This window comes from Gobius niger, assembly GCF_951799975.1.
Source record: "Gobius niger genome assembly, chromosome: 13".
Taxonomy (NCBI): domain Eukaryota; kingdom Metazoa; phylum Chordata; class Actinopteri; order Gobiiformes; family Gobiidae; genus Gobius; species Gobius niger.
The window spans coordinates 2,127,051-2,153,289 of NC_136864.1; the positions used below are offsets into that span (position 1 = coordinate 2,127,051).

Genomic DNA, 26,239 nt, shown 5'->3' on the forward strand with positions numbered 1-26,239 from the left:
TTCTCTCATGTCCTGTCCCCTCGTGCGCTCTCCCCTCGTGCGCTCTCCCCTCGTGCGCTCTCCCCTCGTGCGCTCTCCCCTCGTGCGCTCTCCTCTCGTGCACACCCCTCCTGCGTGCACACGCTGGTGTAGAAGTCCTGCAGGAGGCTGACCTGAGCGGGCCGCAGGATGACGTGTGGACGGAGCGACTGCAGACGCTCACAGGCCTCGTCTGGAGTCACACAGTAAACCTGAGACACAAGGACAGACTTTAACAACAGACACATCCAACACTTAAAGAGGGGGTGTTCTGCTTTTAGCACCAGTCTATATCACACTACAATGATGACAAACCTTCTGTTGGTCTGTAAATGCAGTAAATTAGAATAACTGCCTTGTATAAAATGTCTCTCTCAAAATGGCTGTAGTGAATGTCTTGAAATAGGCCTCTGTCTCTTTAAGAACCTCTGAGCCTTTAGACACGCCCCCTCCACACGCTGTCTGTGGCATCAGTGGGGAGGGGGTTCTGCTGAGGAGCAGTGGTCGGTTACTCGGCTGGTGACGAAAGCTCGGAGGCGTCTCCAGGAGGTGGGGGCGTTCCTAGGAGGACTCAGGCAAACCTATCCCTAAAATGGCCGCCATCAGAGTTTTTACAGATTACTCAGAAATACGTGAATGTGCCAAGGCAACACTTCAGCCATGTTTTTAATGAGGGAATGACATAATAACATGATGGAAAGCTTGAAAAAGTCCATTTTGCATAATACCCCCACTTTAAAGGAACAAGCCACCGTTTTTGCAGACTGAGATATGTTTTTACCTGAGCTTAGACGAGTTCATGTGTACCTGTCTGGTCGTCACACGTGTCCTCAGTCACGTAAACACAGCACAGACGGCATTAGCATTTAGCCACAATACAAAATTAATAATATACCAGGAGTAGTTCGACATCCGCACAATAAAGTGAAGATATCACTGCACGGATGTCAAACTCCTGGTATTATTACGCCTTATAATATAGTTCCCCTTTTTATCCGGTTAGAAAATCCACATTGTTTAATTTTGTGTAATTATACTTTATTGTGTAACACTTCACGTAACCATATTTAAATAGGGAAAACGTGGAAGAGCTTGATAGCTTCTATCTTCACCTGGTTTGGAGCAATAGAGGCTAAATGCTAACGCCGTCTGTGTTTACGAGACTGAGGACACGCGTGACGACCAGACAGGTACACATGAACTCGTCTAAGCTCAGGTAAGAACAGATCTCAGTCTGGAACAATGGTGGCCTATTCCTTTAAAGGAATAGGCCACCGTTTTTACATACTAAAATATGTTCTATTCTCCTAAAGGTTATTGATGGAAGTGAGCGGGGGAAGTCTTTAGGAGTTACTGCGCGGACGTTTTGCTCCTCGTATCATTACGCCTCACAATATAGTCCCCCTTTTTATCTGCTTATAAAATCGACATGTTACATTTCTGTGTAAATATACTTCGCATGAACACACTTCACGTAACTTTATTTAAATAGGGAACACGTGGAAGAGCTTGGTAGCTTCTATCGTGAGCTTTTTTGGAGCTATATGACATGTGGGAGAGGCTGCGTATGTGTGAGCGCACGGACAAAGACCAGACGGGGATATATTAACACGTCTAAGGTTAGGTAAGAACATATCTCAGTATGTAAAAACAGTGGCCTGTTCCTTTAAGAAAAATGGACTAAAACCGGCACCTTAGCCTGGTGGTTTGAGCCCGAATGATCCTGGAGGCCCACCTGAGCATAAGAACCTCAGGCCCCAGTGAAATACAGAAACAGTGACCCCGGTGGGACAGACTCACGCGGATCAGGTAGGCGGCGGCCATGGTGGCGCTGCGGCAGCGCCCGGCCTTACAGTGCACGTACACCGTGTGGCCCTGGTCCCGGTGGCTCACGGCGAAGTCCACGCCCCGCCGGAGGTGCTCCAGAGACGGGACGCCCAGCAGGTCCACCGTGCTGAGGCGCAGCTGCTCCACGCCGGCCTCGCGCCACTCCTGCCCCGGGACAGAGCAGGCAAATGTGAAACACGCCCACTCACTGTGGCTGAAAGCGGGCGGAGTCTCTGACCTGAGCGGAGTTACACAGCAGCCGGGTCTCGTACTCCTCGTTCATGGTGATGACGGCGCTCACTCGCTCCTCCTCCACCAGCTGAACGAACAACAGAGAAAACAGACGAAAGGACATGATGTTCTGTGACAGTTCACATTTGTCTCTGAATGAACCTTAGTGGCTGAGTGAGAACAGTCTCCAGTTAAATTCAGAGAAAACTGAGACACTCATTGCCCCCGACAGTGTCATCCCAGGTATTAAACAACACCTGGGAGACCTGAGTGTGTCAGTCAAGACCAGTTTAAGAAACCTTGGAGTTACGTTTGATCAGTGTTAATTTTGACAACATATTTTATTTTAGTTTTAGTCTTAGTCTTTTGACTAAAATGTTATTTAATTTTAGTCTAGTTTTAGTCAACTAAAATTGCATGTCAATTTAGTCGACTAAATTTAAGACGAATTTAGTCGACTTTGCATTGATAATATTGATTATAATCATATTTAATCTTGTTCCTCTGCTTCATGGAGCTGCTCCACATGAACAAAGCTCAGAGCTGATCCTTTAACAGAGGATTTACATGATCTGAGGCTCTTTCAGACGCTCAATAGAAGTTTGGATGATTTTAGTCTCTCCTTTTCATTTTTATTTAGTCTTATTTTAGTCGGCTAAAGTATCTGGACATTTTAGTCACAGTTTTAGTCTCATGAGAAACTTTTAATTTAGTTTTAGTCCAATTTTAGTCACAAAAATATCACTTTGACTAAAATTAAGACTAAATATTTAAGTCGACGAAATTAACACTGCGTTTGATGAAGACATGTCTCTAGCGCAGCATTCGGGAAAATTATTAAAGAACTGTTTCTTTCATTTGCGCAATATCGCCAAACTGAGACAGTCGGTCTCACAAAAAGAGCTGGAGACGATTATTCATGCTTTTGTGTCGCCGCGGTTGGACTATTGCAACAGCCTGTTCACCTGCCTAAATAAAAAGGAGCTGACCCGCCTAATTCTGGTTCTGACTTTCAGGCTTCACGGACGCTCATGGTTCCTCGGACCCTTTACAAAACCCGAGGAGACAGGTCCTGTCTGCGCCCCGTCTCTGGAATGAACTTCCTCTGTCAGTGCGTTCCCTCGATTCTGTGCTTTTAAAAAGCAACTTAAGACTCATCTGTTTAAAAAGGCTTTCGAGAGCAAATACAGCTGCCTCTTTGAATACATCTTTTTTACTGTCTTTTACTGTTTGTTTTAGTTGCTGTTCACTGTAAAGTACTTTGTGACCTCTGTCTGTGAAAAGCGCTATAAAAATAAAGATTACTTACTCACTTACTTACTTACTACTGTCACGACTGAGGGAAATAAAATCTGCAAAAATAAATTCCAAATTCACCTGTTTGAAAAATGGACAGATCCAGGCTAAATGTATGGTTTTATTGAGTTGATCAATTAGTTTCAAAGATTTGCTCAGAGGGATTGTGGATCTTGTTTAGTTTTTGAATAATAAGTGGGTAATAAACTTTTTGATTCTGATTCTAAAGGTCAGATGTTGATAAAGTTTAGTCTCTTTGTCTGCACATGCTCCCTGTGTAAATAGAGCTCCACAGTCCCGCCCCTCGCAGTCCTGTTGCTCCGGAAGCAAAAAATCCCCGTCTACACGACCGTCGATTTTCCAAAAATTCAAATATTAAGAGTTTAACGTCACCGCAAAAGCTTACCAGCGATGTAGCAATTCGTGACCATAAAATGTTTGATTTCAATCCAAAAAGAAGACGACGTGTTGAAGAAAAGGCAAAGGTACAAGGCTGTGACATCATTCACTTCCTGACTATAGAAACTCCGTATCCCAGGAACCATTGCAACATCGCGCCCGCTGGTCAAGGCAACCAGGTTTTCAGCAAACACGGCCAGTTTCTGTTACTTTGCAGACAAAAGTTCTATGTTATTTCACTATTAAACAATCTGAATCTGGCTAATGTGAATAAAAATGATCTGTGGTTTGTTTAATTGGATCGTTGGGAACAGTTTTTTGACGTTTTTCTTACTCTCAGAGTTAGATCTGGATAAAACGTCCACTCTCTGCCTGCATTATGTTTGAATACATTGTTTATAATATGTCGTCTACATTACAATAAATAAACACATGTGGGAACGTGAAGCTCCACCAATCACAAGCCTCGTAGTAGATCATGGGACTCCCGAGCATCCTGGGTAATGTAGTTCTAGGACGAAGGCTCGCAGTTAAACTAGATGGATCTCAGACGTGCTTTTTTCACCTGCGTCTGACTCTGCGGTCGCTTTAGAACCACAGAGCTGGATTCAGCCCGAGAGTTAAAGACTTTATTCCAAATCAATACGGTCTCAAAGCAAAGGGGAGTTTTACTTCCGGACCAGAGAGGAGGCGGGACTGTGGAGCTCTATTCCTCCCGTCTTTAGCCGCCTCCCACAAAGGAAATGCCCATATTTGGATTACGGCGTCATCTCGGTCACAGCCTGTCCTGCTACACGTGGACACCGAACACGAGGACTCGCCTGCCGGGTCATGGACTTGAAGGGCAGCGCTCCCAGGATGAGGTTCGGGTCCACGCGGTCGAACCAGCGCCGGCTGCTCCAGCGCTCCATCAGCAGGTTGTAGGCCAGGGTGGGGTAGAAGAGCAGGCGGGCCGTGACCCACGCCATGGTCCAGGAGAGCGAGGGGGAAGGAGGGCGAACGAGGGCGACCCGGGCTGGAGGTCAGAGGATCCACTGACACAAATGAAATCACAGATGATAAACACTGATTATTTATGTATTTTACAATCTCCTTACAAAGTTTTATAGTAAAAAAAAAACACATGTCTACGGTAACTCGTCGCCTGCATTAAAAACCTCCAAACGTTGCCATGTCTGATTTGTAGAAAGCTCCTTTGTGAATTCCACGTGTAGTAAAGCGGCCACAGGTAAACAAACTACTGTAGATCCGGTAACCGAGCAGATCACTCCGCCGCGGCGTCGCTACAACCAGGAAGCTGATGCTGCTCAAATATACCGTAAATGCTCTAATACAGGCCGGGGCTTTATTTACTCAAGGGCATCTAGGACCAGGCCTTCATTGGAACCAGGCCACAATTAGAGACAGGCCTTTATTTCTATTTGAGCAAAACGGACGACCAGGAAAACAAAGAAAAATGAGATTTGTGTCCATTTGCACCTAAAATATTAGGTTCATTTATTAATGAACATTTCAAACCCTCTCCCAGCGGCTGGAACACTGACGCCTTTTATTTTGTCGGGACAACAGGAAGTGTTTCGTTGCTGTTAGCGGAGCTTTGACGTCAGTGTCACTGCAGGTTTCTGTTTCGTTTTTACTGCGGACCGGATTATTTGTTGTTATCTTGTGTAAAAGGCGAGTTTAGACGGAGCGTTTGTGTTTGTGATCGATCATGAGACTGACCCGAGAGAAGACGAGACGCTCGCGCTGATGGGAGGAGTTATTTTGAGGCGTGGGACTGACCTGCACACGGAGCAGCTGGACGTGCTTTGAAGACGCGATGGAGACTTTATTAAAACCCTGGAGGGTCACACAACATTTGCTCTGTTTCCAAATATCGTCACAGGAGGTTTGAAAAGTGGCTAAATCTGTGTCAAAGTTACGCTCGGATCAGCTCCTCCGCAGCGTCCCCCTCGGCCCGGGTTCAGTTTGTTACTTCCTGCACGTGAGTTTTCATTTACACCAGTATGAGACAAATTCCTAACATGGGGAATATTTCTACCCGGCCTCTGTTAGTCTGGTGTTATAAGTGATTTTCCTCAGGTGCACTGTGGGTCAGACTGGTTTTAATGCAGGCTACTAGTTACCATAGACATGCACTAGCCTAGCACTAGCCTAGCATCACTAAACTCTTCAAATGTAAGAACTGCATGAATTACCACAAAAAAAAATTCTCCAGAAATCAACAACACTCTGGATAACAAGGAAATGAGGCCCTGTGTCAGAAATCCAGAAACATCCCTTTAAGTCGGCTCAGTGGGTTTATTATGGAACTACAGACTGACTCCTCGGTCACAGCAGACACCCCCACGTGACAGAATAACTTATAATTTTTCTAACTGAACTTCTGGAGGTATTTATGTCAAGAAGGACCTTTTACTTGAGTACTTGCAGTTCAAAGTAACATTACAGGAGTTTGTGTACTTAACCTCCGCCCCCTCCGCTCTCAGCTCCTCCGGACGCTCCGGCAGAAGGACCGGGCCGGTGCGCGGAAAGCTCCCGGGGAAGAGTGCGCTCAGGTCGGCCTCCCTCAGCCCGGACCAGCCGCTTCACTGGAGGAGGAGAGTGAGGAGAGTGACCAGAGTGACCAGAGAGTGACCCACGGCTCCAGCTGTCAACACACGGCGGCCATCTTTACTCTTCTTCTTCTCTCTCAGCTGCAGACGCAAACGTGCAGCGCGCCCTCAGCTGGACGGGAGGACTCACAACAACTCACAACACGGTAAACCTCTTACCACCCGCCAAAACCAAATGCATTCTCTCCTCTTTGCCATTGTCATCACTTTTTGTTTCCCTTATGTGTTTTCGTCACTTATTGTGTGTCACTTTAATACTTTTGTCATTTTTTTTGTTGGATTTTTTGTCTCTTTTTTTTTTGCTGGATTTTGTCTTTTTTTTGCTGGATTTTTGTCACTTTTTTTGCTGGATTTTTGTCACCTTTTTTGCTGGATTTTTGTAATTTTTTTTGCTGGATTTTTGTCTTTTTTTGCTGGATTTTTGTCTTTTTTTTGCTGGATTTTTGTCTTTTTTTGCTGGATTTTTGTCACTTTTTTGCTGTATTTTTTGTCTTTTTTTTGCTGGATTTTTGTCACTTTTTTTGCTGGATTTTTGTAATTTTTTGCTGGATTTTTGTCACTTTTTTGCTGGATTTTTGTCACTTTTTTGCTGGATTTTTGTAATTTTTTGCTGGATTTTTGTCTTTTTTTGCTGGATTTTTGTCACTTTTTTGCTGGATTTTTGTCACTTTTTTGCTGGATTTTTGTAATTTTTTGCTGGATTTTTGTCTTTTTTTGCTGGATTTTTGTCACTTTTTTGCTGGATTTTTGTAATTTTTTGCTGGATTTTTGTCTTTTTTTGCTGGATTTTTGTCACTTTTTTGCTGGATTTTTTGTCTTTTTTTTGCTGGATTTTTGTCACTTTTTTGCTGGATTTTTGTCTTTTTTTGCTGGATTTTTGTCTTTTTTTGCTGAATTTTTGTCTTTTTTCAGCTGTGTTTTTTTTTACTTTTTTGCTGGATTTTTGTCACTTTTTTGCTGGATTTTTGTCACTTTTTTACTGGATTTTTGTCTTTTTTTGCTGGATTTCATCACTTTTTTGCTGGATTTTTGTCACTTTTCTTACTGGATTTTTGTCACTTTTTTGCTGGATTTTTGTCACTTTTTTGCTGGATTTTTGTCACTTTTTTTGCTGGATTTTTTGTCTTTTTTTGTCACTTTTTTTGCTGGATTTTTTGTCTTTTTTCTCCTGGATTTTTGTCTTTTTTTTGCTGGATTTTTTGTCTTTTCTGCTGGATTTTTGTCATTTTTTGCTGGATTTTTGTCTTTTTTTTGCTGGATTTTTGTCACTTTTAAGCGTTTTTTTTGCTGTGTTTACATCCTCATTTTCTTCTCGTTTTTTGTCGGTTTTGCAGAAGCTTTTAGATATGGAGAATTTGGAGAAAACATGTTCCGGTGGGAGTTAAGAGGTTAACTGGAGTTGATGCAGAGAATTCTGTGAAAGCTGGATTTTGGACTTTGTGATTTTATCTCTGTAACGGCGTCTTATCCCTCAGCACAGATTAACGGAGGTCACGTGACTGTCTCGTAAAGGCGTGGAGACAACATTCAAAACGATGTGCTTGATGTTGGTAAAACTTAATTAGCATTTATAATAATTGAAGGTGCAAAACATTTAACACCAGAATTATTAAAGTGATGGTCTGTTTGATGGTCTGTTTGCAAAGTGAGGAGACATAGGGTGAAATGTGAAAGTAAACTCCTCCCCTCTTAGTTTGCAAAATAAGGAGAGCAGGAACAGAATTTTGAAAGTAAAAGATCAAGCTCCTCCCCCTCCCCTCCTGATTGGATCTGACCGGCTGGTTCAGAGGAAAAGCTCGTCTCATTGGTCAACGCGAGAGGATACTAGACTGATTAGCTGCAGAAATCTGGGAAGGAATTTAGTTGTATTTGTTCTTATGTTACATCAAAATTTACATTTTATAAAATTTGTAAAACATTTAGACTTACAGACTGTCACTTTAAAGCAGTACTAAGTAACGTGTTTACCTTTTCATAGTCCCTGGGGGGATAGTACAAGTGTTTATGGGATGATTGGAGGGTCTTTCATCGCCCCCTGGTGTCTCTGGACAGAAAACCATGTTTGCAACTTGACTGCCACCGGTCCGGAGTCGCCAATACACACTAATAGAATCATGAAGAAGAAGCTAACATGCTAACAGGCAAAGCTAACTGCGGGCTAACGTCACTTTAAACAGTATTTACAGCCAAGTTTGAGTGAAAACAAATATTTCCATTGTATAATTGGATGCACAGTAACCGTCTCTCCCGTCGCCTTTCCTGTCAGCGTAGTATTTACTCTCCAAGACAATTAACAAGTTAAAAAATCGTAACTTGCTACAACACCTGCAGTTGCGCTTATGGCCTCTAGGGGGAAGAGTTACTTAGTACTGTTTTAATGTTAGTTAGGATACTGTGTTTCAATATCTGGCTTAATGTAACGAAAATATGCTGTTTTCATTAAAAAATACATCAATTTCAATGTGAGAAATGTTGAATTATTGTCTCAAAATCATATATTGGAACCCCCTCTTCATTGTCCCGCGACCCGACCCCCCCTGTGGAAACACTGTCAATAAAGGAATGATAAACATTACACATTATACTGTTGCCGTCAGAACAAAACCTGCTCCACACAGAACATCTTAAATCTCACATTTGGCTGTTTTTAGTCGACCATGGAGACGAGCTGGAGACGTACCCAGTCCTACAGGAAGTGAACACATCTTTATTTGTTCATATTTGAAACTTATATTTAACATTAAAGGGGGGGTATTCTGCAAAATTGACTTTTTCAAGCTTTCCATCATGTTATTCTGTCACTCCCTCATTAAAAACATGCCTGAAGTGTTGCCTTGGCACATTCACGTATTTTTGAGAACTTACTCCTTCGTTCCACTGGAAAGTTTCAATCAGTTATCAATCATGAACTACGACCGGCCAAACACTTTTATTCCACTTTTATTTTATGTACAGATACAACAGGTAAAAAGATTAAATTAAGGGTGTGGGCGTGTCACTTAGGCTCCTCCCCCTTGGGCAGAGCGGGCGTGGTCTTGTCCCGGTGGGCGGGGAAAACCTCCCAGGGCGTGTTCAGGTCGAACTTCCGGAACTCCTGAGCCAGTTCCACCGGCTCGGCCACGACGCGCTTCTGCTCGTCGTCGTAGCGCAGCTGCAACACAAGAGGGCGCCGTTACACAGGGTCATTACACAGAGGAACACAAGAGGGCGCCGTTACACAGAGGGTTATTACACAGAGGAACACAAGAGGGCGCCGTTACACAGAGGAACACAGGAGGAACACAAGAGGGCGCCGTTACACAGAGGAACACAAGAGGAACACAAGAGGAACACAAGAGGGCGCCGTTACACAGAGGATTATTACACAGAGGAACACAAGAGGGCGCCGTTACACAGAGGAACACAAGAGGGCGCCGTTACACAGAGGAACAAAGAGGGCGCCGTTACACAGAGGAACACAGGAGGAACACAAGAGGGCGCTGTTACACAAGAGGAACACAAGAGGGCGCCGTGACACAGAGGAACACAAGAGGAACACAAGAGGGCGCCGTTACACAGGGTCATTACACAGAGGAACACAAGAGGAACACAAGAGGGCGCCGTTACACAGAGGAACACAAGAGGGCGGCGTGACACAGAGGAACACAAGAGGGCGGCGTGACACAGAGGAACACAAGAGGGCGCCGTTACACAGGGTCATTACACAGGAACACAAGAGGGCGCCGTTACACAGGGTCATTACACAGAGGAACACAAGAGGGCGCCGTTACACAGGGTCATTACACAGAGGAACACAAGAGGGCGCCGTTACACAGGGTCATTACACAGAGGAACACAAGAGGAACACAAGAGGGCGCCGTTACACAGAGGAACACAAGAGGGCGGCGTGACACAGAGGAACACAAGAGGAACACAAGAGGGCGCCGTTACACAGGGTCATTACACAGAGGAACACAAGAGGGCGCCGTTACACAGGGTCATTACACAGAGGAACACAAGAGGGCGCCGTTACACAGGGTCATTACACAGAGGAACACAAGAGGGCGCCGTTACACAGGGTCATTACACAGAGGAACACAAGAGGGCGCCGTTACACAGGGTCATTACACAGAGGAACACAAGAGGGCGCCGTTACACAGGGTCATTACACAGAGGAACACAAGAGGAACACAAGAGGGCGCCGTTACACAGAGGAACACAAGAGGGCGGCGTGACACAGAGGAACACAAGAGGGCGCCGTGACACAGAGGAACACAAGAGGGCGCCGTGACACAGAGGAACACAAGAGGGCGCCGTGACACAGAGGGACGTGACACAGAGGAACACAAGAGGGCGCCGTTACACAGGGTCATTACACAGAGGAACACAAGAGGGCGCCGTTACACAGGGTCATTACACAGAGGAACACAAGAGGGCGCCGTTACACAGGGTCATTACACAGAGGAACACAAGAGGGCGCCGTTACACAGGGTCATTACACAGAGGAACACAAGAGGAACACAAGAGGGCGCCGTTACACAGAGGAACACAAGAGGGCGGCGTGACACAGAGGAACACAAGAGGGCGCCGTGACACAGAGGAACACAAGAGGGCGCCGTGACACAGAGGAACACAAGAGGGCGCCGTGACACAGAGGGACGTGACACAGAGGAACACAAGAGGGCGCCGTTACACAGGGTCATTACACAGAGGAACACAAGAGGGCGCCGTTACACAGGGTCATTACACAGAGGAACACAAGAGGGCGCCGTTACACAGGGTCATTACACAGAGGAACACAAGAGGGCGCCGTTACACAGGGTCATTACACAGAGGAACACAAGAGGAACACAAGAGGGCGCCGTTACACAGAGGAACACAAGAGGGCGGCGTGACACAGAGGAACACAAGAGGGCGCCGTGACACAGAGGAACACAAGAGGGCGCCGTTACACAGGGTCATTACACAGAGGAACACAAGAGGAACACAAGAGGGCGCCGTGACACAGAGGAACACAAGAGGAACACAAGAGGGCGCAGTTACACAGAGGAACACAGGAGGGCGCCGTGACACAGAGGAACACAAGAGGGCGCCGTGACACAGAGGAACACAAGAGGGCGCCGTGACACAGAGGAACACAAGAGGGCGCCGTGACAGAGACAGAGGGTTATTACACAGAGGAACACAAGAGGGCGCCGTGACACAGAGGAACACAAGAGGGCGCCGTGACAGAGACAGAGGGTTATTACACAGAGTGACAGAGTGAGCCGGTACCTCCACGTATCCGGACAGGGGGAAGTCCTTCCTGAACGGGTGACCCTCGAAGCCGTAGTCCGTCAGGATGCGCCGCAGGTCGGGATGGTTGGAGAAGAACACGCCGTACATGTCCCACACCTGCACAAAGTACACGAGTACAAGTACTATAGTTCAGGCCGGATACTACTTCAGTACTACTGTAGTAGTATAATAAGAGACGACAAACGACTCGTATTATTATACAGTAACAACATTAGTGATAAAAGTGCATATTCTGCCCATGTTTGTCCTTTTCATTGAATTAGGAACAATTATTAAATTGGCAGATGGTGCAGATGTTTTTATTATTGCACCGTCCAGAAGTCAAAACGCTACAGTAGGTCAGCAACACCTGAGGTTACAGCCCACATGTTCCAGGGGTAGCTACATGTAACGAGAAAGTAATTAGGTCTGATATATTCTGTATTTTACTCATAAGTTGGGGAACTACTTCACAGCTGCAGTGGAGACGTGAGTCTGAACCGGCTGTTTGAAAAGCCAATGGAGTAAAAATTATTTACAGTGTAGAAAATATGTAGAGAATAAAGAAAAATATATTTAATACAACATTTGACCTAATTCAGTGAAAAAAAGACAAAGTGTTTTTGAGACGGCCCTAAATATTAAAAAAGGTTCAATATTTCTATCAAAAAAGCTTTGGTTTACGCCCACTTTACAAAGCGCAGCTGAAGCATCGTCACTCTGGAAATGAAAGGATTTTCTCTTTGTGCTTCGTCACAAACGGCGAACTACAAGTACATTTACTTTAATAAAAGTGTGTTAAGAACTCAGCAGCAAATACTTTAGATCAGGATATTCTTTAAACACGTGTGTTCAGTCAGACTGACGCGCTGCTCACGAGGGACCGGGTTTAGAGGCGTAATGACCGGTGTCTGACTGTCTGCGCAGACGCCTCGGCTTAGTGACCGGTGTTGGAGCCGCTCTAGAGCAGAGACTCTTGATGACTTCAGTGCTGTCGGTTTGTCCGTAATATTTCCTCGCTGAGAGACTTCATCATCATTTCAGCCACGTTAAAGCGTGGAAGGGCGTCTACAGCCCAGCCCTCGCTGAGCAGCTGATGAGGTCAGATCTGGACAGTGTTGGGTCATAGATATCGGTGTCTGAGTTAAAGTGCAGATGAGTTCGTGTGGACCTATCGCCTCCATCGTCTCCACAACTTTATGTTTGGATTTGAGCTGTTGTTGCATTTTTCTCACGTCGTTCTTTCATTAGGAATAGCCGTGTTTTTGACCCACTAAAGCACTGGTGAAATGCTCTAAATGAAGATTGTTACTGATAATAATGGTATCGCGTTGTTGTATCGAGTTGTGCAGGTAAACCTCACCTCGCGCTCGTACCAGTTGGCGGCTTTGTGCACCGGGACAGCGGAGTCCACGGGGGTCAGCTCGTCCGTGTACGTCTTCACTCGGATGCGGGAGTTGAATCTCAGCGACAGCAGGTTGTAGACGATCTGAGAGAGAAGAAGCAGAACAGTTCCTCACCAGCACCGCACCGGTGTTTAACATGGGGGCGGGTATGGGCGCGCACCTCGAAGCGGTTGGCCCGGGAGGGGACGTCCACCGCCGTCAGGTCGATCATGTTCCTGTACTGGGCGTTGGTGTGGTCCCGGAGGAAGGTCAGCACCGGGACCACGCCGTCCGGGTGGATCATCAGCTCCAGCTCCTCATAACACGTCACCTACAGAGGGGGAGGCACGTTCAGCTTACAGGTCTATATCTATATATCTATACCTATACCTATATCTATATCTATATCTATATCTCGTTAAAGTATTTCAGAGGTTCTTGTTATCGCTCCAATCACTGACGAACATTTATAACACTCGAAAGCAGAAGCCTCACTTTATTATAACCTCTGTCTCTAATCCAGAGTTCAGCTGCTCCACTGCTGATTTGGCACAAGATGGCGCCATTTCTCCATCTTCAGTGACATTTAAATTGGTTATTTTTCCATATTTCGTTCTCAGGTGAGCCGCCATGTTGGACGAGTTCCTCTGACATAAAACCCGATGTTGTTGCTTTAAATCATTTCCTTCTTCAGGAGCATCAGCTGCAAAAGCCACGTTTCCTCTGAGGCTGAATTAATGAGCGGTTACGATCACGGACGAGGGCGTTAGACAAACGTCAATATCTCCATATTTATGCAAATATCAGAAAAATGCAGAAATTTGCTCCATTTTAATTTACACCTTTGTCGCTCAAAAAGATAATTTTCCTGAACAGACGAAACGGAAGAAAGAAAAACACTTTACACATTTTTTCCCACTTTATCTCTTTTTTCTTCTTTTTTTTTTAACTTTTTCCTCCCAATTTTTCCCGTTTTTTTTGTTCTCTTAATTTTTTCTGGGGGGTTTTCTCCCCCCAAAAAATGTCCTCAATCTTCCAAATTTCCCCCAATAACCCTTTTTTTTTTATTTTTAAATTTTTTCTCCATTAACAAAAAAAAACATTTTTCCCAAATTGTTCCCCTTTTCTTCAGGGCTGCAACTAACGATTATTTTGTAATCGATTAATCTATCGATTATTTTTACGATTAATGGATTAATCGCTTGGCTGTGAATGGTGCAGGAAAATGTTATTTTGTCTTTTTTTTTATCACATTATAGCTTAAGTGGCGCTGTTTGAGGATGTGTTGATGGAGGGAAATGTTTTTTGAGGCTCTATTAATGAAATTTACAATGTAAAAAACACTACAGCCCCTAAATATAAAATCAAAGTAGGTTTTCATCAAAAATACTACATTTTTATGTCATTTTTGCTCCATTTTAGTCTGTGTGAGCCAGAAAACGATTAATCGATTACTAAAATAGTTGTCGACTATTTCAATAATTGATTAGTCGTCGATTAATCGATTAGTCGTTTCAGCCCTACTTTTATTAAACGTATTTTCTCGAATTTCCCCCTTTTTTGTTTATGTTTTATCCACATTTTTTGACATTGGAGGTAAACTCAATATTGTAAATCTTCATATCTTCCAAACAGCAATTTCGATATTATCTTGCAGACGATATATATTATGGACACAGAGTCACTGCTGTTTGTAAATGTAGGGCTGGGCAATTCATCGAATTTTAATCTAATTGTGATTTTAAAGGGGGGGTGTTATGCAAAATGGACTTTTTCCAGCTTTCCATCATGTTATTCTGTCACTCCCTCATTAAAAACATGCATGAAGTGTTGCCTTGGCACATTCACGTATTTCTGAGTAATCTGTAAAAACTCTGATGGCGGCCATTTTAGGGATAGGTTTGCCTGAGTCCTCCTAGGAACGCCCCCACCTCCTGGAGACGCCTCCGAGCTTTCGTCACCAGCCGATTAACCAACCACTGCTCCTCAGCAGAACCCCCTCCCCACTGATGCCACAGACAGCGTGTGGAGGGGGCGTGTCTAAAGGCTCAGAGGTTCTTAAAGAGACAGAGGCCTATTTCAAGACATTCACTACAGCCATTTTGAGAGAGACATTTTATACAAGGCAGTTATTCTAGTTTACTGCATTTACAGACCAGCAGAAGGTTTGTCATCATTGTAGTGTGATATAGACTGGTGCTATGTGACTGAAAAAAGCAGAATACCCCCTCTTTAATAAAGGTCAATCACGATAATCGCGTGGTGCGTTTTAATGGAGGAGAGCTGGTCGGTCCTGTCGCATTCTGGAAAAAAACATGGACGGCGCAGCTGCAGCGCCTGTCAGGTCAATCCCAGGGAAACTCTCGGCCCAAACAAACAGGAAGCGCAGATGATACATGCGGCACAAAGAGGAGAGCGAGAAGTGTGGAGTTTGTTTTTGCTGATGAGTTGCTGCAGTTTTCAGTTTGGTTTACTTGCTCGTCCAGGAAAGACCACATTTATTTATTCTTCTTCTTTTAAACAAATCGCCCAGCCCTGTGTAAATGTAGCCACTTTAGATGCTAATGCTAATGAGCTTCTCTCTCGACGTCGTGATTATTCTTCTGAACAAACCTGGACTTGTTGGATGTACTTGGGCAGGATCTCCGCCACGTACTCTCCGAACGCCGCCAGCTGGCTGTGCACCACCGAGTCCGCCGGGCGCACCGTGGCTGCAACGGGAAACAGTCTGAGTAACCGGAGCAGAGGCGCTTTTTGTATTTTGAATGGGAAAAATAAGAGCCAGTTTATCGTTTGCTGCGAAAGAAACAGCTCCCCCTGGTGGCCGTGTCTCAGCCCTTTGTGACTTCTTTAATCAGTAAATCTTCAGCCTGATTAAACGTGCTCAGCTTTAGGTCTAATTTATGATTCAGCGAGTCTCAAACGCAAATTAACGTTGGTATAAAAGGGACAAAAATAAAAGCTGTAATGACATTTAAAACCAACAAGTGAAAAGGTTTCAGCTCAACGTCCAAAGCTCTTACTTTGCCTTTTCATATCTGGCAAATATTAAAACAAGGTAAACGTTTTTTCAGACTCAATATTTTCTGCCCATTGATTTCAAAGGAATAGAGCTTCTGTTTCACCTAAAGGAAACTCCCTCCCGGCACAACCAGCAGAAAACACTGTGTAAAAAGAATGAAGAGGCGCAAAGATGTGACTCACGTTTGTTGTCAGAGCTCTGTGTCCGGACGGCAGATTGGACGACACACATGGCCGGCCTTAGACCTGCAACACAACGCTGGAACATCAGGATCTCAAATCACAGCAACAGGTGTTTCATTGTTATTATAACCAGTAAAGAAGAGTCGAAGAGATCAAATCAAAATGTCAACGTCAACCTTTGTTGTGTGATTCAGGTGCCACTTTTGAATCACACAATTAGGGCAGGGCAATTAATCGAAATTCGATTACGATTTTGATTATTACACTAGACGATCACAAAAATAGCATAATCGAGAACAGACGATTATTAAGGATGCCCTCCCGCTCGTCGGTCCTGAGCGGTTTGTGTGACGCGTCTGATCAGCTGAAACACCAGCGCAGCCTGACAGAACTGTAAATAACATCTACTAATGTTTTTTACACCTAACTCTTGAGATAAAGCCACTGTCAAGTAGGGCTGCAACTAACGATTATTTTGGTAATCGATTAATCTACCGATTATTTTTACGATTAATCGATTAATCGCTTGGCTGTGAGTGGTTTATGAAAATTGTATTTTTTCATTTATTTTTAATCACATAAAGCTAAAGTGGCATCTCTTGAGGACATGTTGATGGAGTTGATCTTGTTTTCTGTAAAGCGTCTTTGAGTGTCTTGAAAAGCGCTATACAAATAAAATGTATTATTATTATTATTATAAACAAACTGTGTTGTAAAGTGTTTTTGTAGAGCCAGTTCTGCTTTATTAATTGGATGAGACACAGACAGATATCTGGGAAATGTTCAATGTACAAAACTCTACAGACCCTAACTTGAAAAACAAAGCAGGTTTCCATCAAAAATAAAAAATGTTAATGTAATTTTTGCTCTTTTAAGTCTGTGTTTACGAGAAAACGATTAATCGATTACCAAAATAGTTGACAACTATTTCAATAATCGATTAGTTGTCGATTAATCGATTAGTTGTTTCAGCCCTACTGTCAAGAGCTCACCTTGTGCTGAAAGGAGAACAGCTGTTCAGAAGCGTCGACATCCTTTGCTCAGGCCCTGGTTTTGTTTAGTAGAAAAGTCTAAAACTCTTCTTCAGGAGCAGATCAACGGAGCTCAAACAAACTCTTATTACTTCACGCTCTTGAGATGATTGTTTCTGTTTCCTTCGCATTTCACGAGCTAAAGGCTCAGGCTTTGGTCTGACATAAAAACATTAGCGCTGTGTGATGATGTCATCAGGCCGCGCCGCTCTGTTGGACATGTGTGAGGGCTGGCCAGCAGGGGGCAGGTGTCCCTATAGGATTAGGGTTCTCCGGCCCCACAACAAACATCCATGTCTAATAGAGCAGAGATATGAATAATACAAAGCAAAACACTTTGAGGGGACACACTTAAAGCAGAGCTAAGCAACTCGTGCCCCTAGAGGCCATAAGCGCCACTGCAGGTGTCGTAGCACGTTTTATTTACTCATTAATTGTCCGTGAGAGTAAATACTACGCTGACAGAAACGACAAAGGGACAGAAGGATATTGTTCATCTAATTACACAATGAAAATCATTTTTTTCACTCAGACTTGGCTGTAAATACTGTTTAAGTGGCGCTAGCCCGCAGTTAGCTTTGCCTGTTAGCCTGTTAGCTTCTTCTTCGTGATTCCATTAGTGTGTATTTTGTGGTTTTCTGGCCAGAGACACCAGGGGGCGATGAAATTTTGGAAATCCAACTGTATATTATATATTATTATACGTTTATTATGTGCTTTATTGTAATTGCATTACGTATGTGTTATGAGCGACGGACAAGTACGCACTGTACCCTGTTTACAGCTAAGGGACACCTGCTCGGACACCTGCGTGGCCGGGGTAGTACATCTTATCTCGATTTGGAGACAGGGTGTCTGTGTCCTTGCTTTGGCGACGTTTGTCTAATACATCTTCGTCAGCGTTTTTGAATGTCTTAGGTCAATCTGAACCATTACACCATTGGGGGCATTCTTTAATCGTATGATCATTGTTCCCAATCATCCCTTAAACTCAGAGGGACTATGAGGATTTATTGAAGGTAAACAAGTTACTGAGTTAGTTCTGCTTTAAAACTAGCACCTAATACGTTAACAACAAAAAACACTAACTTAAAACCATTTTTACACAAGAGGCTTTAATTTCACATGAAAGAAAACCTGCATTACGTTTATCATCATATAAACCTCTTAACCCCCGCCTGAACCGAGCACATTTTCTCCAGTTCGGCTTTACCCAAATCTAAAAACGTCTCGACTGTAGGGAAATTTGAAAGCTAAGACCTACAAAAGTGAGCTAAACTTTTCTGTTACGTTTTCATCCTCGTTATCTTCTTGTTTTTGTTGCTATTATGACACGTTAGCATCCCGTTAGCATTAGCCGAAGGTCAACATGTCAGCTTTCCGAGGAGGTTTTTCCCGCCGTGTCCGCTCCTCTTCTCTCCGGTAACGGCCCCGCGGACCGGAGCCGGAGCCGCCGAGGCAAAGGGGGCGAAACACGGGCACGCGGGGCAGAACTCACCGTTTAAAGTCCTCCCGAGTCCCCGGACCGTCCGCAGCAGTGAGGCCGCCATCTTAGCTCCGTGTGCTGCTCTGCGCCGGGTTTAAACACGGGGGGAGCGCGGCACTGCCCCCTGGCGGCGCGGCGGAGAAGCTCAGCACTGCAGCTCACGGTCAGATCACCTGTTCCATCAGCTCACGAGAAACACTCAGACTGGGAGAGTATCTGATATACAGTGGATTAAAAAAGGCTTTAACCCCCACATGAACCGAGCACATTTTACCCAGTTTGGCTTTACTCAAATCTAACAGCACAAAAAGTGACGCAGATTAGATGGAGAAAGCAGAAAAAAAAAACAGTTTTGTAAGTCTTAGCTTTCAAATGAGGCGTCACACTGGAACTAGAAGCTTTTAGATTTAGGTAAAGCCAAACAGGGCAAAAAGAATAAATAGTAAAATTAAATAAAATTTAAAAAATAAATAAAAATAAATAAAAATAAATAAAAATAAAATAAAATAAAATAAAATAAAATAAAATAAAATAAAATAAAATAAAATAAAATAAAATAAAATAAAATAAAATAAAATAAAATAAAATAAAATAAAATAAAATTAGAACAGGCTGAATGAACAGGCAGAATGTAAAATATCAAAATGTCGGCATTGGCAGTGCAAAGTTTACAGTGCACACCCTCCTGTCCCTCACCTCCTCCACAGAGTCCAGGGGGGCCCAGGACGGAGCTGGCCCTCCTGTTCTTGTCCCGCTCTGTGCAGCCCGGGGCCCAGCACACGGCAGCGTAGAGGAGAGCAGATGTACCACAGACTCAGGCCTGCTCACTCTGAAGGACCTCAGTCTCCTCAGAAGGACCTCAGTCTCCTCAGAAGGACCTCAGTCTCCTCTGAAGGACCTCAGTCTCCTCTGAAGGACCTCAGTCTCCTCAGAAGGTGGAGGACACTTTGGCCCATCTTGTGAACACCCAGGTACAGCACACAGTTCTCACCTCACCATAAAAACCACAGGAATAATTGTCTGAGCCAGGTTCATGATCAGGCACATGCAGAGGGGGTGCGGAGGGAGCTTGAGCCCCTGCCCCTTTAACTCCAGACTTTTTATTTTATTTGTTTTATATATTGTGTTTCCCAAACGTTCCTGTGGTCTTTACCATTGGCTCTGCTCTAATAATCCTTATCAGCCCATTTTATTCCAAAATGAACACATCCTTGTTAGTTTCTCGTGTGTTTTTTGATTTTTAAGCCCCTTAAAGGAACAGGCCACCGTTTTTACACACTGAGATATGTTCTTACCTGAGCTTTGACGAGTTCTTTAGGACCTGTCTGATCTTCCCCCGTGCCTTCAGTCACGTAAACACAGCACAGACGGCGTTAGCATTTAGCCTCTCCCTCTCTCCTCTATAGCTCCAAAACAGGTCAAGATAGAAGCTACCAAGCTCTTCCACGTTTTCCCTATTTAAATATGGTTACGTGAAGTGTTCCACTACAAAGTATAATTACACACAATTAAACAATGTGGATTTTCTAAGCGGATAAAAGGGGGACTATATTGTAAGGCGTAATAATACCAGGAGTAATTTGGCATCCGCACAGTAAAGTGAAGATACTTTATTGCGCGGATTTCGAGAACATGTCTCAGTGTGTAAAAACGGTGGCCTGTTCCTTTAAGTCAACAGGTGCTGCCAAACATCAGATTTTAGCAGCGAACATTTTCCCTCAAGCAGATTGACGGTGGTGAAGCGAATCCACCATGATAGTGCGCCCTCTGCTGGCTTATTTACATATGTTGAAGGGGGGGTATTCTGCAAAATGGACTTTTTCCAGCTTTCCATCATGTTATTCTGTCACTCCCTCATTAAAAACATGCCTGAAGTGTTGCCTTGGCACATTCATGTATTATTGAGTAATCTGTAAAAACTCTGATGGCGGCCATTTTAGGGATAGGTTTGCCTGAGTCCTCCTAGGAACGCCCCCACCTCCTGGAGACGCCTCCGAGCTTTCGTCACCAGCCGATTAACCAACCACTGCTCCTCAGCAGAACCCCCTCCCCACTGATGCCACAGACAGCGTGTGGAGGGGGCGTGTCTAAAGGCTCAGAGGTTCTTAAAGAGACAGAGGCCTATTTCAAGACATTCACTACAGCCATTTTGAGAGAGACGTTTTATACAAGGCAGTTATTCTAATTTACTGCATTTACAGACCGACAGAAGGTTTGTCATCATTGTAGTGTGATATAGACTGGTGCTATGGGACTGAAAAAAGCAGAACACCCCCTCTTTAAATCCAAACCAAAGAGTCACTAACCCGCTCTTCTAACCCGTAATGACAAGTGTTAAACTCAACGAGCAGGAAACAAGTTTGGCACAAAAACAGACACACGTGGTCTTCACATCTTCACATTTTATTTCTCCGCTCAAACATCTGGAGGACGCGTGGTTGTGCATGCAGCATATTTCACAGGTGACACACAGACTCCACGGTGGGACATTAAACATGCTGGGGTGTGTGGGGGTGTGGGTGGGGGGGTCTGTGTCCGCCCTCGTGCTCCGTGGAGAGGACAGGACCTACAGTACAGACGCTCACACACAAACACGTATTCACAGTATGCTCCGTTCCTGCGCTGGAACGGCTCTGGACCATGAGATGGATCCCTGATGTGCTGCTCGGCCCTGGATCTGCACTTGTGCTTCGTTTGGACCTGGTGAGACGGGACGAGAGTGTGTTTGGACCTGGTGGGACGAGAGTGTGAGTCAGCGCTTTGTTGTGACGCAGCGGGAGAGCGTTTGTGGCTCCGTGTTTCTCTGTGACCTGGAGTGACCCCGGCCTCGAGAAGTCAGAGCCGTCTGATCAGGAGAAGTCAGTCACGTTTACTCAAGTACTTCAGACACTGCACTTATTGTCATACTCTTTACTTCTACTTGAGTAATGTCAGAGCCGTGGTGTTTTAGTTAGGGGGTGCTGAGGAACAAAGTGTACCCCAAAAACGTATATTTCCTATTATATCTCCTGCAGTTCGCAAACTACACTGCAAAAAGTAATGAAATAGATTAGTATGAACATCTCAATTTGAGCATAATAATCCAACACTGCAAAAAAGTGCCCTTCAAAAACAAGGAAAAACATCTTAAAATAAGACGTTTTGTCTTGTTTGAAGGAAAAAATTCTGCCAATGGCGTCAGCATTTTTCTCTTGCTAAGAATTCTTTTTCCCAAAATATTTTTCTCATCATAAAACAAGAAAGAAACACTAAAGTCAAGCAAATAAATAACGAGAATTAAGCAAAATGTCCTCAGAAAAAGGAAAACATTCTTATTTAGTGAAAAAAATGTGGATATTTTACTTAAATGTTGCTTGATTTAAGTAAAATGTTCTAAATTACACACATTTTTGAGCAAAATGTTCTTAATAAATACTAATATTTAAGGAAAGTATTGCCGCGCCCGGAGACCCGTCTCCATGATGTGGAGCCAGATGGTCAGAATCACCTGCTGGAGGATTCACCTATTGTACATGTTTTAGTGGTAGGGGAAGCGTACGCAGACACGGGGAGAACATGCTCCACACAGAAAGGTCCTGGTGGAATCAAACCCAGGACCTTCGAGCTGCGAAGGCTCTAACCGCTGTGCCACCGAGCCGCCCACTTTAAAGAATAGAATGTATTTTCTCTCTGTGAGAATCAGTTCTTAAATGAAGAGTTGTTGTTGATCTTAGTTTTTCTTAAAATAAGAAAAAATATTCTTTGTCTAAAACTGAAGAAGATTCATAAAGTTTTTCTTTCTTGTTACAAGAAAAATTAGCATGTTTTCAGCAAATATATCTGAAAAAGAAATGACTAGATTTGATTTCCTAAAATAAGAATTGCTCGGCAAGACATTATTACTTTTTAGGGAAAAAATAACTTATTTCTTAAAGTAAGACATTTTTTACTTGCTTAGAATCCACTTTTTGCAGTGAAATATAGATTATTTCACTTGTTCTGAGATGTTTCTGACTCGTTTCAATACATTTCGTCCATTTTCAGGTCATTTTCTTTGCCATTGGATTTTTGTCACTTTTGGTCAATTTACATCCTCATTTTCTTTTCGTTTTTTTGTCGCTATTTTGAAGAAGCTTTTAGATTTGGAGAATTTGGAGAAAACATGTTCAGGTGGGAGTTAAGAGGTTAAATAATAAGGACCAGCTCTTACCACCCGCCAAAACCAAATGCATTCTCTCCTCTTGCCATTGTCGTCACTTTTTATTTCCCTTATGTGTTTTTGTCACTTTTTTATGGCACTTTTGTAACTTTTTTGCTGGATTTTTGTCACTTTTTTGCCGGATTTTTGTAACTTTTTTGCTGAATTTTTGTCATTTTTTTGCTGAATTTTTGTCCATTTTTTGTCGGATTTTTGTCACTTTTTTGCTGGATTTTTGTCCCTTTTTTGCCGAATTTTTGTCACTTTTTTTGCCGGATTTTTGTCAATTTTTTGCCGAATTTTTGTCACTTTTTTGCCGGATTTTTGTCAATTTTTTGCCGAATTTTTGTCACTTTTTTGCCGGATTTTTGTCATTTTTTTGCCGGATTTTTGTCACTTTTTTGCCAGATTTTTAAAATCTTTTTTTCCAGATTTTTGTCAATTTTTTGCCCGATTTTTTTATCGTTTTTTCCGGATTTTTGTCAATTTTTTGCTGGATTTTTATCTTTTTTTTGCCTGATTTTTGTCAATTTTTTGCCGAATTTTTGTCACTTTTTTGCCGAATTTTTGTCACTTTTTTGCCGGATTTTTGTCACTTTTTTGCCGGATTTTTGTCAATTTACATCCTCATTTTCTTCTCGTTTTTTGTCGCCATTTTGAAGAAGCTTTTAGATTTGGAGAAAACATGTTCAGGTGGGAGTTAAGAGAGGTTAAGAGGACCAGCTCTGAACAAACTGGGGGGGGGTCCTGTACATCCTGGTTTCTGTACATCCTGGTTAGTTAATGAAGCTACACTGAGTCACATGACCAGATGCAGAGACCCTCAGTTTGTTCAGTCACTCTCCCCGGCCTGGATTGGCGTGGAGGACTCTTTAACAGTCAGGAAGTTGCCTACATGCTACACGGCCGCGGCGGGGAAACTGTGCCGCACATGGACATATAAAGTGTGACCCGACCCCGGAGCGCGACGGCGCCGCCCGAGCGCCCCCCGCGGCGCCCGCTCGCTCCGCTGCCCGTACATTCACAAGTTTAACGCGTGGAAGATTTGGATTCACTGCACATGAGCTCAGAAGACGAGTGGAACCATGGTTTACACAAAGTCAGTAGTTTAGACACCGTCACCGTCCTCTTCCAATTATATCAGGGTCTGTGTGGATCGCCCGCGTCCTAGCGCCTCCTGCTGGCGGGGTCGGGGTACACCAGGAAGCCGCTGAAGTTGATGTACTTGGCGTGGTTGCTGTAGGCGCCGAAGCCCTGGCTCTGGTGCGAGTACAGCCACACGGTGTCTCCGCGGCGCAGCGCCAGCATCAGGCTCTGGCTCTGCAGCGCCCTCTGCCCGCGGCTGTCGTCGTAGATCATGGTCTGCACCTCCATCTGGTTCTTCATGAGCTTCACCGACAGCCTCTTCTCCGGCAGCTTCCCGGCGTTGAAGGAGAAGTAGTAGACGCCCGGCACGTGGCACAGGAACACGCCCGACGAGATGTTGAAGTCGCCGCCGATGTTCACGAACTCCGAGTCGAAGCTGACGGGCCGGTGGTGGGGGAGGCCCGCCCGGGTCACGCCCACGATGCTCTGGGTGCGGCCCACGGAGAAGGCGCTGCGGCGGTCCTCCTCCGCGCCCTCCTCCTCGGAGTCCTCCTGCGGCGCCGGGCTCGCCTCCTTCACCTCCTTCACCTGGTTCTCTCTGCTCTGTGGGTCTGAGAGGAAGAAGAGGAACGATTAAAATGTGACAAAAACTCAACAAAAAAATGACAAAAAATCAACAAAAAGTGACAAAAATTCAACAAAAAAATGACAAAAATTCAACAAAAAGTGACAAAAATTCAACAAAAAAGTGACAAAAATTCAACAAAAAAATGACAAAAAATCAACAAAAAAAGACAAAAATTCAACAAAAATGTGACAAAAATTCAACAAAAATGTGACAAAAATTCAACAAAAATGTGACAAAAATTCAACAAAAATGTGACAAAAATTCAACAAAAAAGTGACAAAAATTCAACAAAAAAATCACAAAAATTCAACAAAAAAGTGACAAAAAATCAACAAAAAATGACAAAAATTCAACAAAAAATTGACAAAAATTCAACAAAAAAATGACAAAAAATCAACAAAAATGTGACAAAAATTAAACAAAAAAGTGACAAAAACTCAACAAAAAAATGACAAAAATTCAACAAAAAAGTGACAAAAATTCAACAAAAAAATGACAAATATTCAACAAAAATGTGACAAAAAAAACATAAAAAAGGTGACACAACACAGCAACAATGGGAGCAATAATATCAGTTTTGTGGGTCTTAGCTTTCAAATGAGGTGTTACACAGGCCTATATAATGGCCAAAGAGGACAGAATGCATTTGGTTTAGGCGGGTGGTAAGAAGTTAATATCTCCTGCAGTTCGCAAACTATCCACCAGGGGGTGCTGCAGCGAGGAACGTTTATCTGGAGAACTAGACACGATGAGAACGAAGAGATGTAAGAGTCATGTGGCCAAAGCGACTGATGATGCATAAAAATGGTCAAATTATCTAATTTCCTCCCCCTAAATATTCCAACTGTGTCCGAATGTGTAGAATGAGCCCAGACCGGTGCAGTTACAGGTATGACCTGAGGTGGCAGTAGTGAGTGTAAAATGGCAAACTTGCATCTAGCCCCTTTAACCTCTTAACTTCCACCTGAACCGAGCACATTTTCTCCAGTTTGGCTTTACCCCAATCCACAAGCTTCTGGAAAAAAGGTGTGAAAATAGCAACAAAAACAGACGAAAACAATGATGGAAATGTGACAAAAAAAGTGACGAAAAATTGATGAAAAAGTGGCAAAAATGTCACAAATTTTTTTTTAAAAATGGATAAAAATGTGACAAAAAAAGACAAAAAAATGACAAAAATGTGACAAAAATGTGATACAAAATTGACAAAAAAATTACAAAAAATGTGACAAAGAAAGACAAAAATTCAATAAAAGATTGACGAAAAAATAAAAAAATGGACAAAAAAATTACAAAAATATGACAAAAATGTGACAAAAAAGCCAAATATTTAATAAAAAATAGACCGAAAAAAAAAAAAAAATGACAAAAAAATGACCAAAAAAATGACAAAAATGTGACAAAAATGTGAGTTGAATACCCAACAAAAAAATGATGGGAAAAAAATCTGATGACGTGAGGAAAAAGATCCTCTCGGTTCAGGCGGGAGTTAAGAGGTTAAAGCTGCCTTTTTAAATGTTTTCATCAGTCAGTGTCAGTAGTGAACTCTGCTCTGCTTCCCCCCCTCCCCTCATCTGGCTTCCCCCGTCCCCCCTCCCTC

The 26,239-nt window shown here is 43.5% G+C and overlaps 3 protein-coding genes across 4 annotated transcripts in view; all 3 read right to left on the reverse strand.

Moving 5' to 3' along the window:
- On the reverse strand, positions 1-4,753 carry ptpmt1 (protein tyrosine phosphatase mitochondrial 1). Its single transcript, XM_079568593.1, has 4 exons — positions 4,593-4,753; positions 2,084-2,164; positions 1,819-2,010; positions 1-230 (listed from the first exon to the last, which is right to left on the reverse strand). Exons 1-4 carry the CDS (start codon positions 4,737-4,739, stop codon positions 6-8), a joined length of 645 nt encoding a protein of 214 aa, XP_079424719.1. The 5' UTR covers positions 4,740-4,753; the 3' UTR covers positions 1-5.
- Positions 4,754-9,296: 4,543 nt separating this feature from the next.
- On the reverse strand, positions 9,297-18,822 carry ndufs3 (NADH:ubiquinone oxidoreductase core subunit S3). The gene is made up of 7 exons (XM_079569893.1): positions 18,761-18,822; positions 16,232-16,294; positions 15,641-15,738; positions 13,209-13,358; positions 13,006-13,131; positions 11,640-11,759; positions 9,297-9,537 (listed from the first exon to the last, which is right to left on the reverse strand). The coding sequence occupies exons 1-7, from the start codon at positions 18,810-18,812 to the stop codon at positions 9,382-9,384; spliced, it is 765 nt and encodes a 254-aa protein (XP_079426019.1). The 5' UTR covers positions 18,813-18,822; the 3' UTR covers positions 9,297-9,381.
- A 5,114-nt stretch (positions 18,823-23,936) lies between these two features.
- Positions 23,937-26,239, reverse strand: part of c1qtnf4 (C1q and TNF related 4) — a 37,149-nt gene continuing 34,846 nt past the window's right edge. The window contains exon 6 of one of the 2 annotated variants that reach the window (XM_079569613.1): positions 23,937-24,622. In XM_079569613.1, the coding sequence (XP_079425739.1) occupies positions 24,093-24,622 (530 nt within the window). In that variant the 3' untranslated portion in view covers positions 23,937-24,092. The remainder of the gene's footprint in view (positions 24,623-26,239) is intronic. The other variant, XM_079569614.1, reaches the window with a different exon arrangement.

Excerpts from the sequence above, each read along its gene's own strand:
- ptpmt1 (XM_079568593.1), bottom strand. The coding sequence starts at position 4,739 with ATGGCGTGGGTCACGGCCCGCCTGCTCTTCTACCCCACCCTGGCCTAC. Across the intron at positions 2,165-4,592 it reads TCAAGTCCATGACCCGGCAG|CTGGTGGAGGAGGAGCGAGT; the intron begins GCGAGTCCTCGT and ends TTGTTCGTTCAG. Across the intron at positions 231-1,818 it reads CCGCCGCCTACCTGATCCGC|GTTTACTGTGTGACTCCAGA; the intron begins GTGAGTCTGTCC and ends CTTGTGTCTCAG.
- ndufs3 (XM_079569893.1), bottom strand. The coding sequence starts at position 18,812 with ATGGCGGCCTCACTGCTGCGGACGGTCCGGGGACTCGGGAGGACTTTA. Across the intron at positions 15,739-16,231 it reads ACAGAGCTCTGACAACAAAC|CCACGGTGCGCCCGGCGGAC; the intron begins GTGAGTCACATC and ends TTCCCGTTGCAG. Across the intron at positions 9,538-11,639 it reads CCCTGTCCGGATACGTGGAG|CTGCGCTACGACGACGAGCA; the intron begins GTACCGGCTCAC and ends CTTGTGTTGCAG.